Consider the following 17,152-nt stretch of genomic DNA (forward strand, 5'->3'; position numbering starts at 1 on the left):
CCTCAAAGGGAAATCTTTGTTACTTATTTACCTCTAAAATGTACTTAATACTGGATTAATATTACTGGTCCAATTACATCTTACATTACACTACGATTTATCCTGGAAAAAGGATAATATAAATGTGTCTGTATGGCTGAAATAAGTAAAAAAAAATTGACAGCTTACCTTAATTCCTCATGCCTGTAAATTGTATAATTAAATTTATTGTCAAGTTAAATGTTAAAATTGAGTTAATTCAGTTTAAACAATTATTTTTTGCATTTTTACTGTTCTTTTTATAGAAATACTCTGTATTTCTACGTTGTCAATGACAATCTTGTTCAAATATCCTTCTCTCTGCTTTTTTAAACAAGTCGCATCCTGCTAATATGTATGTTTTTTTAGTCTATGCGTTTTACCCCTAAAGTATAACTGCCGCTGTAATCTTAAAGGAACATGTTTGCATATTTTTCTGTCAGTTCTAGAAGGCAGAGAGAAAGAAATAATAGCATGAATATGTTCAAAAAAGACCAAATTCATTTTGGATGCTCAGAGCAGTAAAGTCTGGCTAAATGGACTGAGAAATCCTGCAGCACCTTTATGCTTCTTTAAAGCTCTGTTGATTTAAAGCCTGACTGGAAAGAAGCCGCAGTCTGAGCACACACTCTCCTCACATAGTCAGCCTAAGTTCAGGATGATGCAACTCTCTGAGACACCCCCACCAAATTCTCCATCTGAAGCTGGAAACCAGATCCTTTTTTATTTTATGGATGTCTACAGTTCCTTGGCCTGATCATGGCGTGTGTGTGAGTAAGAGAGAGAGAGAGAGAGAGACAGACGGACGAACTGACAGAAAGAGTGAGCGAGTGTGAGTGTTGGCAGTCTTCCTGGAATTCCCAGCTTCCAATGGTAGACTGAGCTCTTGGCTAGCGCTTTGTCAAGGAACCCTGTGCTGCACGGGTGCTCCAGGAGATAAGGAGGAGAGATGCAGAGAAAAGACAAAACAAATCTGCTGCTATGATCTTTCGAACTATGTCGTTTATCAAGACTGCAGAATCTTCTCCTTATAATCTAGCATGGAGAGCTGATTTTCTGCGTGAATAATGACTAGAAAGAAGAAGAAAGAATAGGGTATGCTAAGCTGGTTGCTAACCTGCATCATCATCTGATTTGATGGGCATGGAGGGGCTCTGAGGGGCAGAGTCCCCGCTGAGAGAGTAGCTGTGTTCTGCCTGGATGTCTGGGTTTGGAGGGTCCAGATCCATATCAAGCAATGGGTTCCTCTCCGCCAACAGATGATCATCAAAGAAACTGCTGAAAAGGTCATTGGAGAAGTCCTCCATCTGCTCGGAGAAGTGCTGAAGGGGAGAGACCACAAAAAAAGAAAGATACATTTTATGTGAATCTTACTTTTTGTTATAATACATTTAGTTGGGTACTTATATGTGGCCTCAGGAAGACTAGTGACCACTGTTTTTTTATTAAGCAAGGGTGCAATAAACTGATCATAATTGACAGTAAAGATATTTATACTGTTAATAAAGATTTATATTTTAAATAAACGCTGTTGTTCTGAGCTTTCTATCCATTTTTTCTATTCCACAAAAATATTAAGCAGCACGACAATAAGAAATGTTTCTTGAGCCCCAAATCATCATATGATTTCTGAAGGATCATGTGACACTGAAGACTGGAGTAATGATGCTGAAAATTCAGCTTTGACATCACAGAAATAAACTACATTTTTAAATATATTACAATAGAAAACAATTATTGTGTGTTATAATAACATTTCACAATATTACTGTTTTTACTCTATTTTTGATCAAATACATGCAGCCTTGGTGCAGCAAAAGAGACTTCTTTCAAAAATGAACGAATGAATGAATGAATGAATGAATGAATGAATGAATGAATGAATGAATGAATGAGGCATTTATATAGCGCTTTCATACTGTACACACAAAGCGCTTTCAAAAATGATCTGATGACTAAAAAACATTTTTAAAAATCTTACCGGCCTCAAACTTTTGAATACTGTATGTTCTAATAGTGATGGAAGAACAAATATTAATTTGGCTGAATTCATCCCACTCCCTGATCATGATAAGCAAAGATCAACTCAAATAACATCTTGAGAGGCTAATTTGATATATAGCCTCTTTTAAAATGATCATTTATATAGTCAATATTTAAATTCAGAGCAACACTGATAAACCCCTTCAATCATTCAGTTTAATGCGTGTGTCTGAAAGGTAGACCAAAAAAAGCTGTCGTCACATTACCAATGGAAGGACGTGTGAGTGCGTCTCCGCACTGAGGGTATGCGTACGTGTGTTTGCCGAGCAAGGGTGTGACAAAGGTGTGAGAGGACCTGATCGTGTTTACATCCTGGTGAATGGGGACAGGTGTGTGAATGGCACACCTGTAGGGCAGTGAGCATATAAAACAGACACTATCCACAGATCACACATACGCAACACATGCAAACATCCACACTCCCAGCACCTGTGTGAGTTCCCACACAAACCCCTAACCACGGCCAGACTTTGTGAAGAGAGGACTGGGAAAGTTCTGCTGTTATGAATGTTTACTCTGTCTGTCCCCAGTCTACCAAACAGAGCCTCCAAAAAAACAAACCTCAATTGAGAATAAGAGAGAATGGAGTATTGTACATTTATAAAAATAAAGGTTCTTTATTGGCATCGATGGTTCCACCATTCTACAAAAGGTTCTTTATAGAGGAAAAAGGTTCTTTGTATTAATATTTTTTGCTTGGGGAACCAAAAATGGTTCTTCTACTATGGCATTGCTGCAAAAAAGCTTTATTTGTAAGAGTGTAGTTTGCAGTATTCTGGTAAAACTTGTTCGTCACAATATGGATGGATAAGCAGAGGAAACAAACCCTGCAATGTCAGTTATCATATTGTTTGATGAATGACATCCTGGGAACACCCTGATGATAGAGTTCACGAATTGACGCAGCTCTCCAGCCGTCAGTGCTGAGCTAATAACTACAGTTGAGAATGACAGTATAAACAGTCCCACCCTAAAACTTTGATGTTCGTCAAATGCCCCTGCTCCTGGACGTGTGGGGCGGATATGTTTGCAGACTTGATTAATCCGAACTAAGGGTGCTATTTCACAACTGTGAGCTGCCTATGTATGCAGGCTGCATATACTGTAGCCTATGTTTTACGTTGCTTAATAGTGCCTAAACAATTTTGTCAATTAATCTACAAATGAATCTACTAATGCAAAATGCAAACATAATATGAAGGAGCTTTGGTAGAAACCTGCATTCACGTGTGCAACTTTTCTGTCTGTGTGGTCCTGTCTGTTATCGGAGCAGACAGTCAGAATACTTTTCTAATCGGCTTTATCTCTCTGTAGAGCACCTTCCTGTTATGACAAGTGTCAGTTAAGAGTTTCTTGTGGTGTCTGGTGTTCAGTTGGCCTTATAGGGGCCAACGGTAATGATGCAATGCTGGGGTGCTGATGCAAGAGTCCTGAAATTCCACATCTGGAAAGCTCCTCAAGAATTCCAGAAGAACTTGGAAGAATGTGTCTCTTTTTGCAGATTTTGGAAGAAATGACAATAAGTCATATCTCAACACTTTCAGGTCACCTCTCAACTTTAAAAAGTAGAATGATGACATTACGATAATGACATTAAAATGCAGACTGAAGGAACATGCTACTTTGAGGAATAAAAAAAGTTTGCAATTTAAAGTGGCATTGGTATAATGCCAAAATAGATCAGTGGTCAGGTGGGTATACAAGCAGCTTTATTGGATCACAGATTGTCCTATACAACAACAGACCCTTCACATATGTACCCTAGTGGTCGAATAAGTTTTCTTTTCTTTTTTTCGCTAAATGTTCTGTATGATTTCTCAAAACACAGAATGATTTGTATCTATGCTGTAATGGGCACAACAAGGAAGAGAAAGTAGTATTTCTGCATTTTATATAAAGAAGGCCTCCAACAGTAGAGCTTCAAAAGGCATTGAAACAAGAGGAGCATACACGCATACTCATTTCTTCCTAAGCTCTCACTCTCACATATCAAAGAAGACAGAAAGTACATGCAATCAGGATATTTTTCATTTGAGAATCCTAAAAAAAAAAAATGGTATATTTAAATAGAAAACAGTTATTTTAAATTATAATACTTCACATTGTTTTTATATATCGTTTTGTTTTTGATCAAACATCATCGATATAATATCAATAGCAACAGTAGCATCAGACTTTTTAAAAAATAAACCTATTGGCCCCCTTTTTTTCTTCAATACATGTCTTATTCAATTCACTATTATAGCAAATACTGTCATTTAAAATATTTCTGGTTTGTCACTTCGGCTCTCCTCCAATGGGGGTGGAAAAGGAACCACAGCTGCAGCACTGCAAGAAATGTGTGTGCAGACCGAGCAATGCCCTATTTTTCCATCTGATCCATTTTCTTGAAGTGACGATTGGGTCATGTCCGGGTCTAAGCGGGCTGGTAAACTGCACGCCTGCTCGACTCATCGCATTCCATTCCCTTATTCCAGACCTCCAGCTGCACTCCAGCCAATCGGATCTCAGTATGCAAATGAGGAGAGGGGAGCTTGTCATTTTGGAGCTGGAGTGCAGGGTGCGCATGGAGCAGCTCGGTGCACATGAAAATAACACATTAGTCTTTGGAAAAATAAATACGCTGATAAAAATCATTCAGCAGCAGTGGAATTTGAAATACAGCCAAACCCACAATGTTTTTGGGAATATGTGCCTCTCGCCGAGCAGAAGAGTTATTTCTGAGAACAATGAGTCACAACGGGGAGATTCATTCTCAGAGTGGCAAAAAAAGAGCAAGAGGGAGAGGGCAAGAAGTTCTTGAACTGAAGATGGAGTTTGCAGATGGTTAGTGTTTACACTGTGTGATGCAATTAAAAATATGGTTCCCTCATGTGAAGCATGAATATCAGAGCTTCAGCCACAGCATGATCTGATCAGTTCTATTTATTTACATTTCTAAATATTTAGAGCTTTCTATTCCAAGAGGCATGCCTGAACTATTTTAACTCATCTGCAGTGGATCTGGCATGTTTGACCTAAATTTAAGGACACTGAGGTGTGAATGTGGGGTTAAGATGCATTTTTACAGTCATACTGTCTTCAAATCAGCACATCTGTTATTTAAAGCCAGTTCATATTCTAAAATTCAGATTCCAGCTGGCAGCTGTGAGAGATCAGAGATGGGTCAGGGTGGATAGTCATGAACTAACGCTCATTATGATCCGCTCAGCATGCATGATGAGGCAGACGCGTGAGAGAGGGGGGAGATCGAGGGAGCCAGGCCTCTGCAGGTGTTCACAGGTGAGGGCTGATTTAGATTACAGGCATAGCGTCAAGTTCACAGCTGCAGTCTGAGACTTCTGTAAGCTTGCCACCAGACACAGACACCACCGTCCGACCCACCTCTCTAGAGATCAGGTCACACGGGTTTCTCACCAAAAGGTTTTCAAAGGAAGCCGGTTCTTGTGTGTACAACTCTTTCTGAATGCATTACTGATAAAGAAAGTTCAGTAGAGTGAAGTCTGCGCGTGAGGTTTTATTGTAGTCCTTGCTCTCCTCCTGCCCCTTCACTCCCCTCTCTCTCTCTCTTTCTTAGTCATTCTCTCACTTTCTTCTTCCTCCCATTCTAACTTTCCAAATACAAAAAGTTCTCTTTAGTCCCTTCCCCCTCTCGGTTTCCTCTGGTTTTTTAATTCCAGTTCCAGATTTTTTTTTACGTTTCGCTGTCAGCCACAGAGCAAGAGAACCATGACCACAAGAGGCTGTTGGGCTTCAGCCCCACCTCCAGACAGGAGCCACTGAGGGCAACAAACCAGACCAGCTCTTCTAGAGGTGAAACGGCGGATGGCAGAGAGGTTGAGTATGAGAAAAATGTTGACAAATTAGAACTGGATTTTCATGACTGCAGTGAAAAAGAAACTGCAACAGTGAGGCCAACTGTAACTTTCAGAGAAGAGGGTAGCAAAGGAAATGAGGACACAAGTGAACTAACGGGATATCCTAAGGAGCAAGGAATCCCCATAACCACCCTCTATTTTCTGCTACTGTTGCACTTCGGGAGGGGAGTGGGTCTCCAGATGTGTTCCCCATCCCCCCTTCAAAGGGCTCCCTGCACTCTGTAATTTTGCCAGTCTAAATTGCCTCTCTCAAATGAGCCTGAGGCCAAACAGCCCTGGGCAGAGGAATATCCTGTATACAGACCAAAGAGCTGTGTTAGTCTAGTCTGTCCCTGTCTGACCACAGGAAAAGGAGAGGCTTTGTTTCTTTCAAAATACATTCTCTTGTAATATATTATTAAGATGACTATCTAGAGTATAACTACAAGAAACTACAAGTCAATTGTAAAATTGTAAAACAAAGTCACAATTACTGAGAAAGTCACACTTTGAGTGATGAAATCACAATAACGAGGAACAAAAAGTCACAATTGTGAAATATGTTGTAATATGTGTAAATAAATTTATGGAAAAATAAATTTGCATTTGTGAGATATACGAAAAATAACATTGCAGGTATAAATTCTCAATAATAATATAAAATCACAATAATAAGAGTGTCACGATTGTGAGATGTTAAGTCATAGCTACAAGAAATAGTCAAATTTGTGAATCACATTGTAAAATATAGTCAGAATAATTAGAAAGTCACATCTGGAAGATATAAAGTCACAACTACAAGAAATAGTCAAATTTGTGAGACCACAATAATGAGAAACAAAGTTGTAAAAGATAAAGTTGCAATTATGAGATATATAGTAAAATTAGTGAGACAGAATCACATTCTGAAATATAAAATCACAATAATGAGAAATAAAGTAACAAGTGTGAGATATTAAGACAACTACAAGAAATGTGAGTCACATTGTGAAATATAGACACAATAATGAGAGTCACAATGTGAAATAGAAATAAACGTGCAGTTGAAAAATATAAAGACGAAACGAGGAAGAGTAAAACCACAATTACATTTTTTTTTTACTCTGAAGCAGAAACGTGTTTTGTGGGAATTGTGCTGGGAATTAAATACATTATCCATTGCAGTTATAATAAAATACATTAACTCTCATTATCATCTTTGTTATACTCCATTTTTAAAACTGTCCCTGGAATTAATAGTCATTATGTAATTAACATAATCAGCTGTGTCTTTGATCCTCAGTAGAGAGGGAGCCTGGGGAGACAATGGTGGAATTCTGAGTTAGGGACCTCAAGGGAAGCTGACGACATGTTCCTGCAAACACTGACACCCACCTGACATGTTTATTCAGAGCCTGAGGGGTGAGACGGAGCTAAGAGTGGGTACACAATACACATATGCCTCTGCAGGGTTCACTGGCTTAGAATGTGGCTAAGAATATGTCTTTCCACATGTGAAGAACAAGTTATACATGCTCTTACGAAAAGATTAGAAGTCAAAAGACACACTGGGCACTAACCAAGAGCGCAGTTCTGGAAATTCTTTCTCGTCTTACCCCAAAGGCTCTGCACCTCTGTAACGTAATGTGTTCCAGCTCAGACTTTCCTGTTTGATCGAGCTTTTGGCAGTAATTCAGGCCAACATCTGAGTCGCAATAATACTCTGATAGGATTTGACCAAAGCTATAGATGAGTGTGCTGGATATAAATAAGACATTAACTTGACTTGCTTCCTACCACTGCTGGTCATTTTCTCAATGAAGGGGAAGAGCTATTGGAATGTTCTGTCCATCATCGCAGCTCGCAGTTTGCTTCTATAATTCATCTGAGACAGAACACTCTTTGGAGGTTAAATCTAATAGATTTGAAGGGTTCACTGAACAGAGCAGTTGGTGGACACCTCTACAACATCCACAGTTCTGCAAACCCTCAGGAGAAAGACAGAGATAGTTAAAGATAGAGAGAGTGCCTGGAGAGCAGGAGGAGTTCTGGCATGTCAGTGAAATAAAACATCAGCTGCGGAATGAAGAAGAATTAATCTGGGGTAGTTTAGCACTTCAAAGCAGTTCAACATGTGAATCATTTTAAAATGACATTTTAAAATGACATCTGACTTCTTCAACCACAGGCAGTTATGTCAATAAGCACTAAAATATGTCTAGAATGTGGGTCTTCAGACTTTTTCAGGCCAAATTATATTTCAATTTTACTTAATACGATTTATTCTGAGAGATACAATGAAACATTTAAGAGAAACTTTACCTTGTTAATTTATAAGTAAACTTAATGTTGCATAATTTAACTGAAATACTGCACAAAAAAAAAAAGAAATATTGAAATGAAATATATCTAGATGATATCTTTAGGCTTTTGCAATAACAGGGCAGTTCCAGGAGTGACAACAGTCAGCGGCTACTATTATCTGTGAACAATTGCTTGTCTATAACATACTTTATAAATGCTACACAACTATTCAAAGCATCTAGTAATTAAAAAAAAAAACAAAAAAAAACGAAACAATCTGGTTTGACAGGACCAAGGTTAACACACCTTTAAGGCTCAATGCACTAACTGCTGATTTAGTATTTTGTGCGTGTGTGAATGTGTGCTCACGTAAGAACACACCTCAATGACCTCTATCCTCTCTATTTGTGTCCATCATGCAAGTAGATTTAAAACCCAAGCCAAAGGTATGACAAAAGCAGCCATACTTAACCTTTACTTAGCAATACATAATGACGAAATTACGTCAGTTGATCGCCTAATACATTTTCCTCTGCACTACAGATAAGGGATGTGTGTAAAACTATATGTGAGAATTACAGATACAGAGTGAATGAATTTAGATCAGGTGATGGATTAGTTCTCTAGACTCACACAGATTGGAAAAACTTAATTTCGGGGGCAGTCTGAGAGATAAATCATGTGGCTGCTATGATGAATCAAACTCCAAGATCATAGAGTTGAACTTCTGTGGCTGTATCACACCCAGAGAGTGTCATAATTCCTTCCTTCTTTACAGTCATCTTAATTGTAGCTTGCAGCCGTTGAGAGTAACAGTTAGAGCTGTATCATCTTTATCTTTGGCCTATAGTCATTCTGAAGATTATGCAACCTTACTTTCTTTCTCTTTATTTATCTCTATTTCTTTTTTCTTATTTGGGCGTGTTCCATCAGAAGCATCCAGTACATCTGAAAGGAAATTCTGAAGGAATGCATTGCCTTTCCTCCACTCCTCCCATCCAGATGCTCCTCACCTGCTCCTACTCCAAACCCACATCCTTCACCCCCAGACTCTTGCTAGTAGGTGCCCATCTATAATTCATTATTTCAGTCACATCGCAGTAAAAACAACATAGCTAGTCTTGGATGCCAACTGAGTTCCCTGTCTTCAAAGGATACACATGAAATCAGATATTACATAATGTGACCCTGGATCACAAAACCAGTCACAAGACGCACATTTGTGGAAATAGCCAACAATACATTGAATGGGTCAAAATGATCGATTTATCTTATCTGCCAAAAATCATTACGATATTAAGTAAAGATCATGTTACATGAAGATATTTAGTAAATTTCCTACCGTAAATATATAAAACATTTATTTTTGTGAGTGAATGCAGCACAATCGCAAACATAAATGGACAACTTTGAAGACGTTGCACCCTCAGATTTCAGATTGTATCTCAGCCAAATATTGTCCTATCCTAACAAACCATACATCAATGGAAAGCTCATTTATTCAGCTTTGTATAAACCTCAATTTCAAAAAATTGACCCATGTGACTGGTTTTGTGGTCCAGGGTCACATATATGGTGTCCATGCTGCCAATCCTTTCAGGCTCAGAGTGTACAAGACAAAATAACCAAGCAGAAACAACCTTAAGGACAGGTGAGACCTGCCAAACCTGTAGATTTCATCTCCAGTCTTCTTCAATAGCGTTTAGACACGCAACGTGCTTCAAAAGAATGGCCTTGAATCTGACTCATCTTCTTCTCTTCGGAACACGGAAAAAAGAGGGAAGTCATCAGAGCACCCTTGCTATTCAGGTTTCTGTTTTTTAATTAAGTGTGGGAAGTGAATGAACAGGTAAAAGACGTCAGACTGGTTGATGACTTTGTATCATATAATGCGGCAAATTTCCTCTGAATTTTTTCGCTCATTTCCATGTGGTATGACATACGCCCCTGCCAAATATTAACCAACACTAAGAGCAAACGAGAGAGATGAATTTCATTAACTATAAGTTTATTTCTGTATGTAGTTCTGTAGTTAAAATATCCATGTCTTATTGCAGATTGTTTTGACTAGTGAGATCAAGCACCTTTCATACAACTAGCAGATGCGCGTTAATCGTTTTTTGTCAGACTCGTATTTCCAGATTAATAAATGTCTTCACTTATTAGTGTGAAAAAGACAGATCAGAGCCTCCTGTTCATGAGATTAACACTGTGAATCAATCTCTGTCACCGGAGCCATTCTCAGTTTACAAATATGGGCAAAAAACAGCAGTATAAGCACAACAATATAAATCCACAGACAGAGACAGTGTCACATCATCTCCCTTTGCACTATAGAAGTACAGCAGATATATAATATAAAGTAATTTAAATAATTAAAGCCTGAGGTTTTTCTGTGCTGTTGTGGTTCACAGATCCTCTCTGTGATCTTAGCTTTAACACACAGTAGAGTTTGACATGCTGATTTCCACCTTTCAGCACAAACCATGCAATTTCGCTAAAGTCGTGATTTAAACGGCCAGGCGTGCACACACACACACACACGTTTTACTATCATTGCAAGGAGTTTCCAACGACGTCTATTTTTTATTATGTGCTACTAATATTTTCTTTCCGCTATTCAAGACAACTCAAATATATTTGCATTTTTACATTTTCATTAAAGCATTATTTAGCATGCTTGGTAGAGTAATAGTTCAAAAACTCAAATTATGTCATAATTCACTCTGCTAATCTTCCTGTTGTTCCAAACTCAAATGACTTCTATTGTTTCATTGAATACAAAATTAAGCATCCAACTCAACTTCAAAAAGGATGCAAAAGGACCATAAAATATCTTAAATGTGGCTCATTGAAATTAGTGTACTATAAACCAAGTCTTCTGAAGTCATGCAATAGCTTTGTGTGAGATTCAATAATTCACAATGTTGACATATGCACAAGATCACATGAGAAGTAGAAATGAACAAATCGTTTTTTTGTGTCAGATCTTTTCAATTAATTGGTTCATCCAGTTCACAACTGGTCTGCATAAATCGTCACAGGAGGGGACAATTGTCAATGAATAATGACTTAAATGTCTGTCAGTTCATTACACATGACTTCAGGATATTTTTTATATAGTGTATGACTTGTTTAAACCACTTTTATGATACTTATTTCTCCCTTTTTGAAGTTTGAAAGCTTCAGACACATTTATTGCACTGTTAGAAAGAAAGTCATTCTAGTTAAATTTTTGGTCATTCCAGGTCAATTTTTTTTGGTATACTATCACTTAAAGCAGTTTTCCTTCTGGATGGTCCCCACTCTGTAGGTAATTTTAGGTTTTACAAACCTTATAATGGGGATATTTAGTAGGAATTCCAGGTTATAAATATCTCAGTTCAGCAGTGCAGGAACAACTCACTAACATTTATAAATATAATGGCAGAATGAATGAACAAAAACACGCAGGAGTCAGAAACCAGTTTGTGTAACCCAGGAGCAGGGAGAGCAGCTTCCTCTCGGAGGGCACAAGGCAGTCATTCAGTGAGCCTTCAAGGGCCAGTGTCTCTCACACACACACACACCAAGGAGTAGAGTGGGGGACCATGGAGGGTCTGGAGAGGTCTTTCACAGACGTCTATTCACACACCCACACAGGGGCGCAGTGGCATGCATACGCTCATGCACACATACACAGACAGCTATCAGGAGCTGTGAATGAGCCTTCTTCACTCACAAGCCTCTCTTTCTTTTCTCTATCATCACTCTCTCCTCAATCAGGTCCTTACAGAGCAAACTGGAGCACAGCTGTTATTCAATGAGGGACATCTGGATTGAATACTACCCGTTAAATACCCTCAACAACCAACAGACCAGTAGAAGAAAAGAAGAAAAAAAAAGACAGACAGACAGGCACTAAAGTAAAATCTTCATTAAAAACCCTAACACACAAATCTTTATAAGACAAGGCAGGTTTTCATTAGAGATTAGGTCTATCGATCGATCTATCTATCTATCTACCCATCCTTCTGTTGATCTATAAGTCAATTTTGTCCATACAATAGAAGTCAATGGTCACCAAAACTGTTTGGTTACAAACATTCTTCAAAATATCCTGTCATACAGGTTTGGAACGGCGAGCGAAATTTTCATTTTTGGGTGAATTGTTCTTTTAAAATGGTTTTAGATACCGCAGGACACTGCCATGTCAGCTACCTCTGTCTATCTATCTGACCACTGCATCCACATTAAGGAGTTATGATACATTATATAGTTTAGAATATATGCCAACCACTTAGTATTATAGAAAACAGCATTTAGGCTCAGGTAGCTCATAAGAGGCTGCCGTATACATCTCCTGTCTGTACATCCCAAAGATGATGCAGCAGCTTCCCTTTTAATATAAAGGTCAAAACTGTTCCATCTCATAATAGTGACATTTGTGATGTCTCTTTCCCTCTCTCTCTGTCTCTCTGGGAAGGGATTAAAAGGACCTCAGCATGAATGTGTGTCAGTCCTGTATTACCCACAGGAGTGTCTGAATCACTGTGGAAACTGCAGAAGTGTCCTGGGCTCCTAATGGATCATATGCTCATGGAACTGCTAGCTTCAAATGAAATGCATTAACAACCCAAACACGGCTTTTCAGACGACCTAATTAAAGGAACATGTTATGCAAAAATGAAAATACAGTCCTCATTTATCCACTCTCATCCCTCTAAACCCATATGACTTTCTTTCTCCCATGGAACACATTAGGAATAATGCACTGGTCGCTCTTTTCCATTGATTAAATGGGGACCGGATCAGTCTTTGGCTCAAGGAGACTTGGAATATAATGTATGAGCCAGAGAGACCACTTTGATAATACTTTATATTTCCAATACATTGATCGACAATTTTCATTTCGGACCTCGACAGCCCAAGTCGTAATTCACTTTCGATAGGACTATATAAAAATAAGTGGCTAGGATATTCTCAAAATAAGTCTGATTTGGAAAGAAATGATAACGAGGAGAACATTTTTGGGTGAAAGGTTCCTTCTGACTATAACTTCTAATGTCTTCACGTGGAGACAAGTTTTTTGTTGTGTAGTTTGTTACCTCATATACAACCTTTACCTCACAAACAGGGCTGGACTGGTAATCTGGCATACCGGGCAAATGCCCGGTGGGCCAACGTGCTATTTGGGCCGATACATCTCATAGTTTTTTTTTTTTTTTTAACGCCCCATAAAACGTGTACATCGGCGGCCCATTCGTTTTGTTTTGTTTAATAGGCGGCGCTGGGTTTGTGCCGGTGTAATGCATTGGTCAAAAAAAGTAAGCGTTATTTTTTTTTCCACTGACAGACCGGCCCATGAAACGCGTAGATCATCGGCCCATTGGTTGTTTTCTTGATTGACACTGGGCTGGCCCAATCACAGCTTTAAAAACCTCCCCCTTTGGGCTTTGAATGAGCGTGCAGTGTCAAGTGTGTATCTGTCAAAAAAAAAAATAGTCTGAGAGAAACACAAGGAATGTGCAGAGAAATAGTGTGTAATAGAAATAGCATACGCTGTAAAATGTGTCATAATATAAATGTTTTCTGCAGCAGCAGGACCTTCATCAGCTCTAGTGGCTGATGAGGAGGATAGTGAGGAGGATGAGAAAGAGTCCACTCCGCGGTAAGTATAACTACTTTCAAAACACTTAGGCTATGTCATGAGTGTAGGAACCCATAACCCAGTTACGCATTATTTCCACATCTGCATAGTTGAGGATTACAGAAATTTAATGAGACGCGTTTTTATCCATGTTTTCCGCCAAAAAAAAAGCTTGATGCAGTTTCCATCAAAATAAAAGATCATGTGCTGATCTCTTTCAAGTATAGAAATTAGTACAAAACTAAATATAGTTTTCTTTATTTTTCAGTGCATTTGTTTTACAATATATGGCTATTAGGCTACTGTCATGAGATTAATATTATAACTAGTATTATGTAGTAATATAGACAGACAATGTTACTAAAAGCGGTTTGGATTTTTCTTTGTTATATTTGCACACTGAATATGGGTTGGAGCTTTTAATTTTGAACCCTCAAACTGCACCAGATTGATGAATTTAACATTAAAATGCACAAAATTTTCTAAGGGGGAGCATGCCCCCAAACCCCCCTAGAAAGACTGAGGTCCGCCACCACAGTTTTACCAAAATTCCTGTGAGAAACACTGGTATTGCTATGCCAATGCAGCTTATATCTTGTTTTTTGGATGCATCACTGTGTAGTATAGTTCAATTGTATTAATAAATTACAATTTTGTACTCATTTCATCTGTTAACTCTCACTCGTTTATACTCACTCATTACATGGCATTAGTGGTTTTAATGAATAGGAGTTGAACAAAAACATATTCAAGGGCGTGCAAAGATGGGTGGTGTTTATGATCATATGTAGTGGGCCAGTCTGGGTCAAAATGCCAGGGCCGATTTTCTGTCCCAGTCCAGCCCTGCTCACAAATAGCATTAACTTAACTGTCATATCACTTAAGATGAAGTAGAATTGGTCTTTTGTTTTTCATTGGCATGGTTTGAGCATAGCCTACAGACACATTTAGTGTAAAAAATAACGTGATGGTAAATAGGTTTTCCACTAAACTAGTTTTCTCACTCTATTACTTTACTGTATACCAGGTAAATCCGTCAGTTGTGCTTCTGATCTCCAAAGTAAAAGCAAATATAGTGCAAAGTATTCTAAATTCACCGGCTGTGGCCGGACACTAGAAACAGGATGAAGCAATCCGTGGGCGTGATTTGATTAAACAGCATGAGACGGTGTGTGGGCGTGGTTTGAATATATAAAACATTAACGAGACCTCCCCCCGCTACCCCAAGGTCCGGTTGAAGTTGGAAAGTGACCCTATCTGTCTGCAGCTGGGCAAACTTCACAGCTTGGGAACTCCTGCTCTTGTTTATGTTTAATTTATCCCAGACATGTGTGACAAATAAACACAGAAATAAACACACATAGCCTAATATATATATATATATATATATATATATATATATATATATATATATATATATATATATATATACTGCTGATGTAAAGAATCATGTAATATAAGCATGAGCATATTTTTAGCTATCTTATCTAATGATAATTATTATGAGCAATATATATCAAATCATGAGGGCAGGAAATAGGCTATTATTAAAAATGATAAATACATTCACAAGTTTAAACAGATTCTGCATTTCACCCTCTCTGCTGGTGTTAATGATGAAAGATGCGGAGGTTTGACTTACCACATTGGATAAGAAATCGCTCTCATTCAGATCCTCTAGGTCCAACAGGTTGGAATTTGGAAAAAGTTTGTCCGACGCGAAGTTGTCCAATATGGTATCCATATTGGCTGTGAATAAAAAAAAATAAAATAAAAAATAAAAAAGCCTTGGAAAAAAATCTTAAAGGTGAGATTGGTTGCAAAATTGTTGAAATCCAATTCAAAAATTGCTATCAGTAATACGTGTTGCTTAAGCGACGTGCGCTCGTCTGCACTGTCAAGACGCCTTCATCCACTGAGCGTCTAGTCTGCCCATTTACACTCCTCTGGAAGTGTCGGATAAATTGGACGTTATTAAAGCGAAGTGGCCGTGTGTGGCTCTTCCAACTCTGTATCATTCATCTGCGTTGAGTCTCTGAGGGGTAACTAGACTGATACATATTTAATGTTGTCCCCGCCCTACTCTCGCTCTTTGCGTCCAACGGTAACACCCACCTTTTCACTTCGTTTAAAGCGACAGCGCATTGATTTTCGAGCGCTTCAGCCATTGACGCACATGAAAGACTGAATACATTACAGCACAGCCTTAGCTGTCCATTACCCAAACCTGAATTTTCACTTTCAAAACTAATAGTAAAATGTTTTCATGACCTAACAATACCTAAATATTCCTTACAGATAAAAAAGAAACTAATTTAGTCATGTTGAATTCATGCAAGGCAATTCATGTCAGGTGGAGATTAAAATGGATCTTAGATACACTCTGAGTTGATTACAAAAAGCAAAAATATGAATTTAACAATGCAAATGGTCACATGCAAATAGATCTAATAACTTAGGTCTTGCTTTATTTGTTAAATTCTTTAATCTTCAGGCTAAATATACTGTCCGGACAATAACAGCCTCATATGTGAACTAGCCTATTATAACATTTTAATAACTAGAGATGAAATTTAGCGACTGACATTAAAACCAGATCTTATAAAATACAGGTAAAAAGAGATCTATATGACCCATAGATCGTGTGACGTCCTCTGTCTGGTTATCTCTGGATTGTAAAGTACAGAGGGTTTGTTTATAAAATTAACCATTAAGGCAGTAAGTATTGACCAGGGACCGATATTATTCTGTGTGTTCTTCACACAACTTTTTTTTTTTTCATTGTGAATGACAAATTGTCTGTCTGATTGGATAACTTTCCAGTTATGTAACTGCAATACATCAGTTCACTAGGGGGATAAGACAACATGAGTGGAAGATGATGAAGATGATTCAGTGTCTGATTACATAGATTGATTCCAGTGAATTATTTCACTAAATTGTCTGCTTGCTCTTCTCTTTCCGATTATTTACTCTTGTCTATGGAGTGCTAAGTGTCAATTCCTCAAGTGATGAGAAATCATTTCAGATCAAGAGTGCTGGGTTCACACGAGAGTTTATAAGGATGAAACCTAACACTGAGAAATTCTTTCCTCATTGGCAGAGCTCTCTCACCAGTAACTTTACCTCAGATACTGTTACAGCTCTCTTTCCTGCTTTTTCTCTGTCTTTCTCTTTCTTTCCAGTTGCCCTAGTTTTATAGAAACCTGCTCTTCAATAATGGAATTTCTATTTCCAGTGAAAGGTGTCATTTTTCAATTCACGTCCTACCTTCTACAGATTACATATGATTACAAAATGATTTTGTGTTATGTAACTCCAG

At 38.1% G+C, this 17,152-nt stretch overlaps 1 protein-coding gene across 2 annotated transcripts in view; it reads right to left on the reverse strand.

Moving 5' to 3' along the window:
- The window catches only part of creb3l1 (cAMP responsive element binding protein 3-like 1), a gene marked incomplete at its 3' end in the record, with an annotated part of 33,523 nt that extends 17,656 nt beyond the window's left edge, over positions 1 to 15,867 (reverse strand). For both annotated transcript variants that reach the window (XM_081347209.1, XM_081347210.1), the window contains exons 1-2: positions 15,473 to 15,867; positions 1,136 to 1,340 (exon numbers count right to left, since the gene is read on the reverse strand). In XM_081347209.1, coding sequence (XP_081203335.1) covers positions 1,136 to 1,340; positions 15,473 to 15,574 — 307 coding nt within the window. In that variant the 5' untranslated portion in view covers positions 15,575 to 15,867. The remainder of the gene's footprint in view (positions 1 to 1,135; positions 1,341 to 15,472) is intronic.
- Between the last annotated feature and the right edge of the window lie 1,285 nt (positions 15,868 to 17,152).

This window comes from Scardinius erythrophthalmus (genome assembly GCF_964197995.2).
Source record: "Scardinius erythrophthalmus genome assembly, chromosome: 2".
Lineage (NCBI taxonomy): Eukaryota > Metazoa > Chordata > Actinopteri > Cypriniformes > Leuciscidae > Scardinius > Scardinius erythrophthalmus.